Source organism: Cebus imitator, unplaced genomic scaffold, assembly GCF_001604975.1.
Source record: "Cebus imitator isolate Cc_AM_T3 unplaced genomic scaffold, Cebus_imitator-1.0 Scaffold461, whole genome shotgun sequence".
Classification (NCBI taxonomy): domain Eukaryota; kingdom Metazoa; phylum Chordata; class Mammalia; order Primates; family Cebidae; genus Cebus; species Cebus imitator.
The window spans coordinates 67,591-83,787 of record NW_016107776.1 but is presented as its reverse complement, the minus strand read 5'-3'; the positions used below and the strand labels follow the sequence as shown (position 1 = coordinate 83,787).

The 16,197-nt window shown below is 60.4% G+C and overlaps 1 protein-coding gene across 1 annotated transcript in view; it reads right to left on the bottom strand.

The window, feature by feature from the left end:
* RTN4R (reticulon 4 receptor) overlaps positions 1-15,842 on the bottom strand; it is a 28,722-nt gene extending 12,880 nt beyond the window's left edge. Inside the window, exon 1 of the mRNA XM_017512037.2 lies at positions 15,611-15,842. Coding sequence (XP_017367526.1) covers positions 15,611-15,632 — 22 coding nt within the window. The 5' untranslated portion in view covers positions 15,633-15,842. The remainder of the gene's footprint in view (positions 1-15,610) is intronic.
* Between the last annotated feature and the right edge of the window lie 355 nt (positions 15,843-16,197).

Below are 16,197 nucleotides of genomic sequence, written 5' to 3'. Positions count from 1 at the left end.
CATCATCACCATCAGCATCCTCATCACCATCACTATCATCGCCATCATCATCAGCATCCTCATCACCATCACTGTCATCATCATCGCCAACATCATCAGCATCCTCATCACCATCATTATCATCATCATCACCATCACCATCCTCATCACCATCATCACCCTCCTCATCCTTGTCACCATCATTGCCATCCTCATCCTCATCCCCATCATTATCCTCATCACCATCACTATCATCATTACCACCATCATACCAGCTCTGTGCAAGGTCCTTAGATAGAGGGCAGCCTGGGGCTGACCTCACACAAGGACAGGAAACCCCAGGTGAGCAGTGAGACAGTATTGTGTGGCCCTGGCCCAAGGATGGGGAGGGGAAGAGGATAAGGGAGGGGGACTGAGGGATGAGGGCCCCTGGCCTCCTGGGACAGCCCCAGGTATAGCCTGTCCTTACTCCTGGAGGTTTCATGACATCCTTTGACTGCAGCCTCCCATAGTAGAGTCAAGGGGTGACTGTCAACCCCACTCCTCAGATGAGACACTCAGGCAAGCACCTTGCTGGCCATCTTGTGAGGCCAGGAGCCAGTGCATGCAATCGGGGCTCCAAGATCCTTGCCCACCCCCATCTTCATCACCAATATCCTTATCACCATTATCATCCCCAAGAGACCAGCGTAGACTGTGAGCCCCGGGAATGACACAGCAAGGAGGGGCAGCCATTCTGGGCTCCCTAATCCCCCATAGCACCTCAACTTCAGCCCAGGCTGCCTTCCCAGGGATGACTGAGGGTGGGCCCTGGGGTCTTGCAGCCCTGGGCTCAGAGGCAGCCTCTGCACCCTCTCACAGAGCAGGCAGAGAATCTGCCAGCCCCCTCTAAGTCTGTCCCCACACCAGTGATGTGAGGTCAATGAAAGACCAGCACCCACCTCCTGCCAGGACCCCAAAGAAACCCCACCCAGCCCCCACCCAGGCCTGGGCCCTGGGGCCAGCATCCTGCCTTCCCAGAGTCCTGCCATTCGGACCTGGGTCAGCCTTGTCTCAGGTGAGGATTCCAGGGAGGCAAGGCACAGCTCACAGCGTCTCAGAGCCACAAGGACCCCTCTGCTCCAGTGGTCTGGCAAGGCCACTGTGGCCTGACCTGGCAGTAGCCCTGCTTTATCACGGAGATGTGGCAGGCAGGAGACTGGCTGCGTCTGGACTGGAGGAAGGGACAGCAGCCAGGCCATGCTACAAACCCACCTGGAGCCACTTCCTCGCTGCTTCTGCCATCTCAGCCTCAGCAGAGAAAGGAGGCTGGAGGACAGGCCTGGGCCCATGCAACCCAATTCATCTCACGCGAGACCAGGCTTGTGCTCAGTCAAGTTGCTACGGCTTCTCAGGCAGCACTGATGGTCCCCCTCCCCTGCTCACCCGCCATGTGTTAGATACAGGGATCTGCATGAGAGACCCTTCCTCCTCCCAGAGACCCACTAAAATGAGGGTGATGCAGAGTGAGGGGTGGGGAGCACAGTGGCAGGCTGCTCGCCTGGAGAAACCCCCAGAGAAAGGGGTTCCACTGCTGGCACGCAGGAGCACCTGGGGCCGATGGGCAGAAGACAAGCCACGTCTCAAAAGAGCAGCCAACCAGCCTCCCTCATAAAAGTGTCCAGAAAACCAGTGACCAACAGGCATCTGGAATACATATCAATGCAGAAAAAGAGGGAAAAATGATGCTGGAGGAAGCAGGCAGTGTGGGAAAAAGACAAAAATTAAAAGAAGCATCTAATTTGTGTCTTCCTAGGCACAGACGGAGATTTAAAACAAGAACAGGGTACTATGAGCAAGGAGGCATCAGGCAAAAAGAAAGAGTGCCTGGAAATTAAAAATAGAATCACTAAAATTAAAAAAAAAATCAATACAAGTGTTGGAAAACAAGGTCAAAGAAATCTTCCAGAAAGCAAAACAAAAGGAGAAAAAAAAAGGAATGAGATTCAGGAGACAAATACAGGTTGAACACCTAAGGGGAGTTTCAGAAGAGAAAACGAAAATCAGAGAAAAGTTAGCAAAGACATAATACCAGAAAACTTCCCAAAGCTGAGTACCCAGTCCTCTACTGGGCATTCACAGTGCGCTTTCAGGCCCCTGAGGGTCAAGAGAGGCCTGAAGCTCCAGGAGGAGAAGCTGGTCACAAAGATGCGACATACAGCCTGGTGCGGCGGTGCATGCCTGGTGATCCAGGAAGTAATCCACTTCCTGGATCCGAGCACTTTGGAAGGCTGAGGTGTGAAAATTGCTTAAGGCCAGGAGTTTGAGACCAGCCTGGGCAACACAGTGAGACCCTGTCTCTACAAAAAAAAACTAAAAAATTAGCTGGGCATGATGATGCAAGCCTGTAATCCCAGCTACCTGGGAGGCTGAGGTGGAAGGATTGCTTGAGCCGAGAAGTTTGAGGCTATAGTGAGCCGTGATTGTGCTGCTGCACTCCAAGCCCGGGTGACAGAGTAAGACTCTCCAAAAAAGCACACAAAAAGGAAGATGCAACTGTGGTATTGGCCTTCTTCATAGCACACTAGATGCCAGGAAACAAAATTGCAACAGCTTCATAACTCTGAGGGGAAACTAATTTCAACATGGAATTCTGGACTGAGACAATCGGCTTGAACATACTTGTAAATACAGGAAGACTTCTGGAATGATTCACTGTATCTCCTTCAGAGAGTTAGTCAGGCTTATGCTTCAGCCAAAACGAGGTGCAAACCCAGAAAGAGGAAAACGTGGGATCCAGGAAGCATTAACTGGAGCCTCAACAGGTGGTGGAAGGAAATGTTATGGGGCAGCAGGATAAGTGCTTGGGGTGAATCTTTATCCAGGGAAAAAATGAGACCCCATTAGAAGCCTTGATGTAGGGAAGCGTAACCCCATGAGGGTGGTGGATGGGGGAAGAAGGGTCAACTGTAAACCTCAATAAAAACAAAAGGCCATGAAGGAGAAGGAAGGTCACCCACCCCACGGCAGGACTGTGAAGATCACCTATGTGACCTGGGTCGGGAAACACTGGCTGTGAATGTAACTGACGGCAGGGAGACGGCCATGCTGGGGAGTGTGCTGGAGGGGACAGAGCTGGAGTAGAAGCTGTAGGAATGTCACGGCAACCACTGGCAAAGCCAGGGAGCAGGCAGCAGTGGCTGCCTCCCAGGACTGGGGCAGGGGCAGATTGAGCCCGTTCTCCAGACCAGCCTCCGAGGCTGGGTGCAGGTGCTAACCCTGTGCAATAGAGTGTTGACTGATTGTTATTGTTTTAAAAACAACTGCATATTCGGCACTGAAATCTCAGAAAACAGAGATAAATAAAACAACAAAAAAGAAAGTGTATCTTGCAGAAGGCGGAGACATGTGGGTTAGAAGCAGGTATCTCCAAGGTGCAGGTAGAGACAGAGGGATGGCGAGAGCTCAGAGCACCTGGACACACAGCCCCGGGGCAGCTGGCGTCTGGCCAGGGAGGATCCCGGCTGATTTGCTGTCCCCTGCTCAGCCGAGAGTGGCTGAGGATGCATCTGGGTCTCCCAGGACAAGATGGGCTCTTGGCCCCAGAGACTCTGCAATCCAGACACCTTGGAGGGGCAGCTTCTGGCTTAAAAATCCAGCTTTGTGCTTGGGCCTTCCCTGCAGGCCGGGCAGCAGCTCCCCTCACCCAGCCTCAGAGTTCCTGCCTGCCCACCCTGCCCAGCCCTTACCCTTTGATGAAGCCCCACCCCCAGCTTCCCCTTACCCCTGCCTGCTCCCGTCCCCTCCCTGTCACAGATGTGAGCCCCCATTCCAGGCCAGGGTCCCTGAGGAGCAGGGGGTAGGGGTGCACGGTCAACACCTGGCTGGGGCCACCTGGCACTGGAGTGGGTGGGCGGCCCTGGGCCTCCTTCCTGACCTTGGCTGAGTCTCAGCTGCCATGAGAGCCCCCAGTGTGTCCCCGCAACCAAACCAAAGCACGCACGCAGCGGCAACGTGAATAAGTAATTGCTGTTTTATTAACAAGTGATAAATTATTCCTATATGATTGTGTGTGATAACTCTTCCTTATTTGAAATCAATTTGGGATGGAAATTGTTGGCGGCTTCTCACCCACGAGGGTGGGAGGCCCAGGTGCTGCTGCTTCTTGGAAAACGAGGTCAGTGTATTTCGGCTACTTCCCGAAGCTGAGGTGCCGCCCCACTGGGCAGGGCCAGTGGAAGGGGGTCAGCTGCCCTCAGGGAGGCCGGGCAGTCCAGCCTCATTTCCTCAGCATGTCTGTCTGGGACTCACTCCACTGAGCCCAGGGCACAGAGAGGTCCCCAAGCCCAAGGCCACACAGGGTCATCAGGGGTCAAGGGGCCATGCACCAGCCACATTGCACGCATCCCCCCATGTAAGCCCCAAAGACTGGGCAGCCTGACCTTTCATCCCACAGAGGATACCCCAGGACCCAGCTGGTCTCCTGGCCTGCCCAGACCACCCAACGGTGGCTTCTCAAACCTTCAAAGAAATAAACCATTCTCCTAAAATTGTCCTGATGATTTTACAACAGACCTGTCCCCATCCCCTTTCCTTCCTCCCCCAGCCTCACAGGGAAGGGTCCGGGGACTCAGACTGTTCAGGGCAGCCCCCTGGACCAGGCCTCAGCACCTCTTCTGTTAATGCGTATTTAAAACCTTGCAACCCACAGGGCAGCCAGCCAGCTGGGGCCTCCCTCCCAGGCCAGGCCTGCAGGAAGCCCTGCCCCACCCTGGCCACTCCTCCACTGGCTTCTTCTCCAACTCCCATCTTGGTTGCAGCAGGCCTGGAGGCCCCGTCATCCCCAGGCCCAGCCACATGGCCCTCCTCAAGCACCACCTGTGCCTCTTGGCTAGGTTTCTCATCTGAGAAATGGGAGGGCTGGGTCTGGGTGAGGCACTTCTGTGGCCCCGCTCCCAGGGTCTCCTCGATGCCCCTCTACCTCCCGCCCACTGCCAGGTTCCACTCCACACCTTGCGGGCCTGTGTAGCAGGCCTTTCTGTCGCTTGAAGCACCCTGGGGTTTGTGCTCCACAGGGGCTGGTGGTCCACCTACAGGAGGTGCTCCATAAATGCTTGTCATGTGAATGCACTAAATGCTCATCACTAAGGGCACGTGGTAGACTGTGCAGCTTGGAGACAACATTGCCCAGGATGTCCTGCCCTGGGAGAGAGCCTTGACCCACAGCCCATGAGGCACTGATGCTCCCGGGGTGGGGGCATGGCTCCTGCACCTAGTGCCAAGGGCACCGTCTCTAAGTAGCACCACGGATGGCTTTACTTCTCTTACAATGTCTGTCTCCCCCATGTTCACGTGCTGAGGCCCGAACCCCTACTGTGATGGCATTTGGAAGTGGGGCCTTTGGGAGACGATTAGGCTTAGATAAGGTCACAAGGCTGGGGCCCTCACCATGGTATTAGTGGCCTGGAAGAGAAAGAGACCCCAGAAAACTCATGCCTTCTGTCTCTCCACCCTTCCTTCCCCCACCATGTGAGGGCACAGTGAGAAGGTGGCTATCTGCAAGCCACGAAGGGAACACCACCAGAACCAGCCAATGTTATCTCAGACTTACAGCTTCCAGAACTCTCAGGAAATATGCCTCTGTTGTTTAGGACACCTCGTCAGTCGTATTTTGTCATGGCAGCCTGATCAGACTAATACAACTTCTTCCTTAAAACTTTGGTGTATTTTTCTAGATTTTCTACAATGAACATGACCTCGTAAAACCAAGGGTGTTTTTCGTTTGTCTGTTTGGTCTCATGCTGACACTGGGACAGGTAGAAGGGTGGATGAGCCTGTCTTGCAGGTGGCAGGAGCCCCCTCCATGAGCCCCCCTGCCCCGGTGTCCCTGCCAATCGTGATTGGCCCTGCCTGGAAACAGGCCAGGCGTTGGGGCCCTGGCTCTGCCTGGGTAGGTCTCAGACAGGCCCCCCAACCTCTCAGAACTGGTTCCCTCAGCTGGAAAAGGAGATAACAAGGCCCACCTCATGGCGGGGGGTGGGGGTGGGGGTGGCACATAGCTTATGGTGGGTGCACAGGAAATGCCTAATCCACCCACCCAGAATGGGGCAGCCTGCACCTAGCCTCTCCCTGGAGGACCTTCTCACATCGCCCCCAGAGGGACCACCATCCCCACCCCACAGAGAAGAAAAGCCCAGCTCCAAGGCCAAGTTGCAGCTGGGAAGGGTTCTGCTGGCATCCTACCTGGTCCTGACCCGCGGCCTGAAGCCAGCACCACCTGGGGCTCTGGGCTCCAAGGCCATCGCCCCTGCTGGCCTTTGCTCAAGTAGCTCCCCCTCCAGAAGGCCCTGCCCTATTCCCTGACACACTCCCTCTGGGGCCTTTTCTCTCCCAGGCCCACCCTTGCCACCCCTAAGGAGGCTGGCCCCTTTCCAATCCCTTACTCGTCCGTACCACTGTGTTGCCCCAGGTGTCCATACTCAGACCCAGTGGGGTCACCATGGGAGCCCGGCTGGGTAACGGCCCATAAACTCCTGTGCATGGAGTACTCAGGCAGGGAGGGGCACCAGCTTGGCGAGCATGAGTGACAGGCTGGGTGGGTCTGGACCTCACCCTGGGCCTGGGGTAGCCCCATGCAAGTGGGGATGATGAGCACAGTGGACCCCCAGGCAGAAAGTGAGCCACAGGGGCTGTGCAGGACTGCAGCCCCTCCCTCCCCCCAGTTCACCAGAGAGTAACCTGTGACTCCTCTGGCCCCCAGGGTCCTCATCACGTAGAGACCCGGAGGCAGTGATGGAGACCAGCCTGCCACATCAAGCTCCCTGCAATGTGGGGGCCAGGGGATCCTGAGTACCCTGTCGCATGCTCTGCCTGCAGGGGACACTAGTGGCACCTTTAGGTGGGGTGGTTGGGGTAGCTTCCTGGAGGAAGTGATACCTCAGCCAGGAAGGGGGAGTGGGGGCAGTCCTGACATGCACCAAGGCTGGGGCCCAGCGTGCACTGGTTCTCAGCCAGGAGGATGGAGGCGCTGAACCACTGGGGCCTCAGGTATCCAGGTCACCTGCCCCTGGAGTCCCTGGCTGTGACAAAGGCCCTGGTGGGCAGGTCAGGGTTGGGGGCAGGCCAGGGCATAGGGGAGGGCTCGCAGAGAGGTTGGTGCCCCACCCGCCACCCATCATCTGCCTCAGGCCACCCCAGGGGACCAGCCTCTGCTCCGGCAGCTAGTGAAGAATGGAGTCCATTAGGGCCGCCATCTGTCTCCGCCCTGATGGGTCCTCGCAGTGACATCCAGGAGGTATGTAGATAGAATATCTTTATGGGGAGAGTTTTCCTTTTGCCAATTTTCGAATAGGAAGGCAGACTCTTGTCACACCTGTCCCTGTGCCAGCCTCTGCCTGACAAAAATTGGGGCTGAGGCAGGGAGATGAAAGACAGCCTGGACGCGGCCGGGTGTGCAGGGGCCACGTGTCAGGCCGCAGGAGCACCAGAGCCACGGGCAGCCTCCCGCTGGGGCCGAGGGGGGCTCGCCCCACCATCCACCTCCACAGCCTCCACCCCCCCTCCGCTCCCCTCCAGACCCACAAGTTCTTCACCCACCCTCCCCCAAACCAGAGCCCCCCAACCATCTCACATGGGCGGTGACTGTCCTGCAGCCACTTGGCTTCCGCTAGGGGAGACTGGAGCCCCCCCAGCCCCCAGGCCAGCAGCTCCAGCTCCTCTTTCGGACCTGGGGCCAGTGTGGCCTCCATGAGCTCTTAATGCGGGGGGGCTCAGAGTCCTCAACCCCCACCCCGTTGGCACTCCTAGGGACCTTGTGGGCTTCTGTGTGTCTCCCTGGAATCTGGGGCTCTTGGGGGTAGAGCGTGTCAAGAATCTCGAGGTCCCTGCCGCACAGCACAGGACTGTCTTGGAACTGAGGCCAGGAAGCATTTGCTAAGAGAATGAAGGGAGAAGCAAGTGACCCTGGGGGCCTCCCCTGCATTGAGGACGGGCCAGGGTCCCCTGGGAGTACATCTCGGTGCCGGAAACCGCACCAAGGATGAGGAGGGGAGGGCCCTCCCCTAGGGACACTTGGGGTTCACCTGCCAGGCCACATTCACACCACAGCCCCCCATGGCCCCAGCGGGTAGGGCAGGGGATGTGCCCAGCTGAGGGAACCATGGCAGTCCTGCTGCTGTCTCACTGGCCCTGGTGGGCTCATCTGTAGCCCCAAAGGGAACCCCGAGCAGCCAATCCCTGCCGGGCTCATGGGGTACCACCTCATATAGCCTCATCCCTTGGGAGGCCCTGAGGAGGCCCTGGGCTGGGCAGGGCAGTGACTGGCCAGCTCCATGCTCCCTGAAAGGGGGCCTGGACGTCCAGGGAGAGCCGGGAGGGAAGTGGAGACTCCAGTGGAGAGTGTGTGGGCGGGAACTTGGCTGGGCTCCCCAAAGGAGGGGGCGCCAGGGCCGGCTCCCAGGTTCCTGGTGGCGTGCGTGGAGGCAGTGGGGGCAGGAACACCAGCGCAGCACATCCCGCTGGACCTTGGGCCAGCTCCTCAGCCCTCCCTCCACAGCTGTGCTGCTGGCTGGCCAGGCACGGGCAAATGAGTTCCCCAAGTGGGTGGAAGGGGCTTCTGGCGTTGGGGCCATGCCTGGAGACAGGTGGCCACCCTCCCACTGCCCAGTTCCACCCTGCCCTGACACCACCAAGGATTCTGCCCAAGGACCAGGCAGGGGCAAGGCCTCCTCTCCCTCAGCCCCACTGTCACTTGGGCTCCCCTGGCATGAACTAATGTGTCTCTCAGGACATCCTACAAGGACCCTCAAGGCAGAAGGACCGATGGGAAGGGGCGGCCCCAGGCAGCAGTTCCTTCTCTGTACCCCCCAGGATTCTGCAGAGGCTCCGGCTCCAGGCAGTACAGTAGGGTACACATGCCCATCCTCACTGGCCACAAGGGCCGGCCAGGGTCCAGCCTGGATCCCCCGAGGGCAGGACAGGGGTGAAGGCCCCAAGGCCCCATCACCAGTCTCAATTTCCACAGCTAGTTGAGCCCATGCCACAAGGGGGTGCTCAAGGGGTCCCTGGAGCCAGGTCCGCCAGGAGCCTCCAGCTTGCCCAAATCAAGCTTCCATTAAGGCCAGGCCCTGTGGGCGGTGCTCACGGACCACCGCTCCAGCTTCACAATAGCCACGTGCAGGCAAAGGAGGCTCAGAGGGCAGGTGGCTCCCCCGGGGAAAGAGCGCGACCCTGTGCAGCCATCTGGGCCAACTCATCTGTACCTGACAGCCAGCCTGAAGAGCCACCAGCCCTGGGTTCTCCCAGAGCTGACCCAGGGACAGACGGGCACCAGGCACTGCCCATGAAGGTGCAAAGCCTTCTCCTCACTGGCACCTGGGCCCTCCCTCCCTGCCATTGTGTTGCCTCACCCTTCATGGCTTTCTGCACCCTCAAGCTAGGCCTTAGCTCCTCAGGCGATGTGGAGAGGGGAAGGTACAGGTGCCAGGCACTGGGATCCAGGGACAGGGACTTCCCCAGAGAGGATGGAAAAGAAGGTTCCTCCATGAGACCCCGTAGCCCAGGCCCTGAGAATGAAGGGCCCAAGGCTTCATCTAGGGGCAGCCTTGGGGGAGGTTAGGCAGACAGCGTCTGGCTGGAAACATGTCTTAGTTTCCTGGTGGGGAATGAGATGGCAGGCAGGGAGGGGGGGCTGGCCGTGGCCACAGCCCAGGAATGGAGGCCAGGTCTGAGGCCCGCCCTCAGTGAGGAGTAAAGGGGATGGACCTGGAGACAGGGTGCAGGTTTGACACGGATTTTGCCTTTGGGGACAGGTGGGAAGAAGCTGGGACTCTGGGCTTGGATGCTGGGTACAGAGGACATGACACTAGCAGACTGGCTGGATGTGGAGGCCCAGGTGTGCAGTGGGGGAAGCTGTGTGTGCGGGAGAGACTCCAAGCTGCTGGGGCACTAGGGAGCCTGAGCCCCTGTGCCGGTGCACAGGCCTGGCATGTGGCAGGGGACAGTCACCATTCCCTGAACCGCCCAGACCTGGGAGGCAGGGCGGAGCTGGTGACAGGCCAGGCTGGGGTCCTGGAATGATGACATCTGGCATGCGGCAGAGGAGGGGGACACGTAACTGGGGACTGTGGATCCCAGCTGGAATCTACCTCCACATTCCACGTCCACGCACTGCCTTTTCCTCTTTACTGAGTACCTACTGTGTGCAGGGCCTGCTCTAGGCCCTGGGACCACCAAGGGCCAGCCCTCTGCAACCCCAGCCCTGCACTCGGCCTCCACCCACTTCCTCCAGAGCCCCACAGCCCACATGCTGAGGACTCTAGCTGTTTTCCTACTCCAGAGGGAACCGAGCTGGGAACACCACCTCTGGCCACCAGCCGTGGACTGCAGACGAGGCCTACGGTGACCAGGAAGGGTGGAGCTGCCCAAGGTCACACAGCAAGCCGGCACTGCACAAGCTGATCTCACGGCTGCCCAGCCTTGGGGAAGGTGGGACTTCTGGCATGTCCCCAAGCTGGCCTCATCTGAGCCCTGGCAGAAGGCAAATAAAGGCAACATCTCAACAAGTTCATGACAGCCAGGACAAACTGAGGACAGGGTGCTGGGGATCCAGGTAAGCAAGGGACAATCCAGGAAGGCTCCCAGGAGGAGGTGAGGGGCCTGGACCCCTCCCTGGCCTGAGCCCCTCCTCGACACTCCAGCCTGCCTAGCTCTACCCCTTTCCTCGACGGGCCGCTCACCCAGCCTCAGCCTCGGCCTGACATTTCCCGTGACATTTGCTGCAAAGAAATAGAGTCATAAATCCAAAGGTTAAATTTGCACATCGCCTCAAACTGCTGGGAGAAGCAGTGGTCCCTCCACCCACTGGGTGCCCCGTGGGTGTGGGTGTTGTGCGGCAGGGCCCATCCCGGGGCCCTCGTTGGGGGCCCGCAGATCTCCTCCTCTGGTCCTCCGAGGTACCTTAAACACTGTTTCCCAAAACGGGTTCCTGGGCACGCCAGGCCCTGAGGTGCATCGCATAGGGGTGCCTCTCAGAGAAGGCGCTGCCCCCACAAACAGGGCCCAAGACGCCCTGTGGGAAAGGAGCGCCATCAGCAGCATTTAATCCAGCAGGTCCCACATTTGAGCACAAAGCCTTTATGTGAAACCACCAACATTCCAAAGAACTACAACTCCATGGACCGTGACCCGTGACAGACAGCTAAGAATGCCAGGGTGCCAGGAGAGCCAGGAGGCACCTGGGGGCCCAGGGCAGGCTGCTCTGAGTGAGGCTGGCACCTGACACCCACTACCAGATCAGCCCGGCTCCATGTACCAGAGCCCTGAATGGGGCTGACCGCCTTCCAGGCCTGTGTGGACCTACATAGGGACCCTGGCCTGTGCCCACTCAGCCCCTCCTAAAGCCACTCTTGAGATGTGCCAACATCCCTGCCTTTCTATTCCACCTCCTGGGTCTGGCTGCCATGGGCCGCCTCCATCAGACAGGACACAGCTGCGGGATGCTCCCAGCATCACTCCATGCCCCGCTGCTCCAAAGAAAAGGCCCCACAGGCAGTAGTGGGCAAGACCAGAGGCTGTGTGAAAGAGCCGGGGAGAGGCCGCCCCAAGGCACCACTGCACAAATGACCATCCAGAGAGCTGACGGCTGGATACAGGCTCTATTCACTCCCATCACCCACCCGGCTGGCCCAAGGTTGTCAAAGGCCTCAGTGGGCTAGGAGCAGGGGGATCTGGCCCTGCTGCTGAGCCCCCTGAAATCAGCCCAAGCATCAGGGGAGGGGTATGTGAAAAGCCCCGGACCTGGTGGGGAGGGCTGTGCAGAAGGGCATCTCTGGGTGCCCAGCTCCGTGGCTGCAGGCAGTGCAGAAGGCCAGTGCAGGYTTGTATAAATAAAAGATGGTGCATTCTCAGGAAGGGATTCCACACACACCAGTAAACCCATGATGCACAAGAATAGTTCCCGATGTGCAACATGTTTAAAATACWGTGATAAAAGAAGAAACGGCAGCACAGAACACCTGGTGTGGGGGGACCCAGCTGGGCCCCAGGGACAGTGCAGGGAGATTTGCGGGGTGGGACAGCATGGCCACCACTCCGGTTGGGCTTCCCGGTGCCACTCTGTGACCTCCTCTCCTTTAAGGCATTTAATCCTAGAGATACGTGATGCCAAGGACCATACCCCTTGATTTGCCTGGCTCAGACGGGAATCTGACAGGCCAGGAACGAATAAATGAACAAATGAGAAAGGGAATGGATGGCTGGGGCAAATGCATCATCTGGGATTTGGCTTTGAGGAGGGTGCCTGTGACCTTGGCCTGGGTGCAGCCAGGCGGCAGAGCAGGGCCACTGAGGGGTACAGAGAGGGCTTTGAGAAGGCATCTGCATAGCTGCAGAAGCAGGGGCAGCCAGGTCAGCTCCTGTGAACCCCGAGGCCCATGCCCTGGGTGGCTGCAGAGGGTCAGGCAGGCCAGCGTGGGGGTCAGAGGTCAGGGCTCACCAGAATGGGGGCAGGATAGCATGAACCTCATTGATCAGACAGTAACCAAGTGTCAGGAGCCCTCACTAACCCTGTGCCAGGGCCGGGCGGGGCTCCTGGCTCACACACACATTTGCTCATTTCCAGGTCATCCTGGAACTCCCCCTGTGCTTCCTGCTCTTGACCCCTTTCCCAGGTGCACAGACTGAGGCTCCCAGGGAGAGGTTCCGGGCCACAGGCCCAGGACAGCAGGAGGGCTCCTCTGCCTCCCGCCCGTCCTGGCCTCACCAGCTGGACCCTCCTGGTGCTGCACCGGCTGCACATGGCCGTCTGTGCCACAAAGCATGAATTCAAGGCCGGGGCAGAGACAAGGAGGGGCAGTGCCAGGCAGCTGCACTGTCCCTGGGCAGAGGGAGGGGGTGGGCACCATCCCACACGCCCTCGCCTTCTCAGCCTGCCTGTCACTCACAGCAACAGCAAACAAATCCCAGACCCTTCATGTGCTGTGGACCAGTCCCCAGCCTCCGAGGACAGCAGGACCTACCTCCACCTTCAAGGGCCCCAGCCCCTGTGGCAGTGTCCTCCATAGACCCTCCACAAATCCTCTGGCTTTCAGAGACCCGCTGGGCCAGGCTGCCCTCCCTCAGCCTCTCCCCTGCTTCTTACTCCATGCAAACCTATGTTTCTGCCAGTCCCAGTGGAAGGACCCTGGAACAGGGAAACTGAGGTTCAGGGGTTCCATAGCTCCCCCAGGTGAGGAACAGGGGGAGGGCAGGGAGGGAGTGAAAAGACTGCGGAGGTGTCACCCAAGCGGGGCAGCATCCTTACCCTGTCCCCCCTCCACCCACCTGTGGCCTGAGTTGTCTGACTAGGGGCTTTTGTTGTCCCTTCTGCAAATGGATGGGGTGAGGGGCCCAGCTGGCAGTGCAAAGGTCCCAGGAGGACTCTGCTGCAAGGGATTGTGGGGAGGTATTCTGGGTATTCTGAGGGCAGAAGCACGGGAGTCAGAACTCCATGGGTAAGTTGGGCCAGCTCCACCCGGCCTCAGCCTGGAAGTGCTCTGATAATCCCTGACATGGACCCATGTGGCAGGTGAGGATGACTGAGGCAGAGGTCACACCACCAGCAGGTGGCTGAGCCAGGACCCAAATCCAGGCCACAGTTCTGCCATGGCAGGCCCTGCACGTGCCCCTCTGCCAGGTGGGGTCGAGGTGCTGATGGCCACCCATTCCCACCCCGGGCATGGAGCTCGCTTCCTCCTTGTCTCAATGGAGTAGAATGGGGAACAGTACCCGCTTTACAGATGGGAAGACTGAGGCTTAGAAGAAGAGACTGTCCAGCCCCACTGCTCCAGCCACCCCTCTGCTGGTATGTTTCACCCTCACACAGCCTACAAGGATGACCTGCTGGTCCCCGCTCTACAGATGAGCCACTGGTAGTGGCCAGGGGAGCAGGAGGTGTGGCCGGCCACTCTGAGCCCCAGCCCAGGGCCCCTGCCACAGTGCTAGTGGGCCACCCTTGCTCATCATGCTGCACGGCGTCCACCTGCTTAGCACCGTACACAACACCTGAGGCAGGGGAGCCCACCACAGAACCCCTCACCAAGAAGGTCCTCACCATGGATAAACTGAGGCACTGGAGGCAGGGCTTCTCTGCAGTCACACTGTGTCATGTGCTCCAGTCAGCCAAGCTGCAGTGGCCACCAAGTGTGCCCAGGGTCTGGTCTCATGGCTTGAAATGGGTCTTCCCTGCCCAGGCAGTTTCCAGCCCTCCGCTGCCTACCACTGCCTCAGCCCTGGTGGGTGGGGAATGGCTGGGAGACCCTGCCCCTCACACCCTGGGCTGCGGGCATCCATCGAGCCCCCAACACAAGTTCCAGGGCCTCTGCTCCCGATTAAGCCACAACCCACCTAGGCACACAAGGGGTACCTACACCCTGGAGGCAAAGAGACATATGCTTATGTGCCCCAGGCACACATGATCACGCGCACAGACACACGTGCAGACGCATACCAAGTTACACACATGCACACACAGACGCCGAGGGGGAGAACCCCAGGACACAGCGGCAGGCAGGTGGGCCCGGCCTCCCCACTCAACACATGGGCATGTGGGTGCGGGAGTGGGTCTTTCGAAAGGAGCCGTAGCATGTGCCACCCGTGGAGACCACAGCAGGGATGCTGCATGCATGCATGTGTGGCCGTGGGCGTGCAGGCGAGGGCGAGGACACAGACATGCACCCTCAGAGTCCGTGTGTGCACCCAGTGTTCATGCATGTGCACACTGGAGCGGCGTTGGCATGCATGTGCACCAGCGGTGTGCAAGTGTGCAGTCCGTGTAGACACGTGCACGTGCAAGGAAACGTGTGTGCAGCCTGCGGCACCATGGACATCAGCAGGGCGGCCCGGGTGGGCACCTGGGGAGCACCCTCCAGGCAGGGCATGCCCAACTCACATGGAGCCCACCCTCCCTTGCCCCCACTGAGGGACCTCACACTCGGTGGTGGGGGAGGAGTCCCACAAGGACTGCCAGGGCGGGGTTGCTGATTGCCCCAGCGCCCCGGACTCACCAGCCAAGCCTCTCAATGTCCCTCGGGCTGCGGATGGCGGGCATAGCTGCCTCCTCTCACCGCCCGCCCTGGTGGAAGCGCTGGGACAACCCTGTCCCCCACGCCCTCTACTGCCGCCAACGCCCCCATTCATCCCACTGCGGCCTGACCTCGGAGACACGGGAGGTTCTGACCCCAGTCCGAGGGGCAGGGGCGGAGGCGGCCCGACACCCCCACCCACCCTCGGTACCCACGTTTCTGCAAAAACCCGATCGTTAACCCCTTCATGGCCGGGGCACTCCGAGGCTGGACCCCGCCCTTCCAGCCCGCGGCCCCCACCCGGGACCTGGCCCAGCGTCGGGGACCCCCGGACCGCCACCTCCGGCCCTGCCGTCGCCGTCAACTTTCCCGGGAAGCAGCAACTTTTCCTGCTGCCTCCGGCTCCGCCCTTCCGGGGCCAGGGCGCCCGCAGCCCCAGCCTGGCGCCGTACTGCGGTTGGCTCTCCCCGCCGCCCGGCGACGCTTCCCCTGCCTCGGCAGCCCGGGACGGGCCCTGCAGCTCCGGAGTGGGGGTGAGCCGCCCCCTTCCGCTTCCCCCGCCGGCCGGGCCCGGGCGCCGCGCGGACACTCACCTCCAGTGGACGCCCTCTTCATCGTAGGGGTCGGGCGGGGCGCGTCGGGGACCGAAAGTCGCTTCGGGGCGGGCGCCCGTCTCCCCGCGGCCGGGTCCGCATCCAGGCGCCGCCGCTTTGGCCCGGCCCCGGCCCGGCCGCGGGACGAGGCTCGGCGCGCTCCGCTCCGCCCGGCTAGGGCTGGGCTCCGGCCACCGGCGCGCAGGGCGCGCAGGGCGAGGGCGGCGGCGGCGCGGACTGGCGGGGCGCTCGCGGCGCGGGCCGGGAGGATGAATGTTTTATGGGATCAGGTGGTTTGACGCGCGAGGAATCCGCCCGGTCCCTCAGCCGGCCGGGGCGGGGCGGGGGCGGGCCGGGGCGGGGCCTGGCGGCGGGCGGGGCGCTCACCTGGGCGCGGGCGCGGGCCGGGGCTGGGGCTGCGGGGCGCGGGTCGGGGTGGGGGCGTGGGCGGCGCGGCAGCCGGGGCGCGCAGGCCGGGCCGCAGGAGGCGCTCAGCCCGCTCGGTGCTCCGGCGCCGCGCGGTCCCAGACAAAGGCGGCGCATTCCTGAAGAGGCGGCGGCCCCTGCAGGCGGCCGAGGGTTTGGCG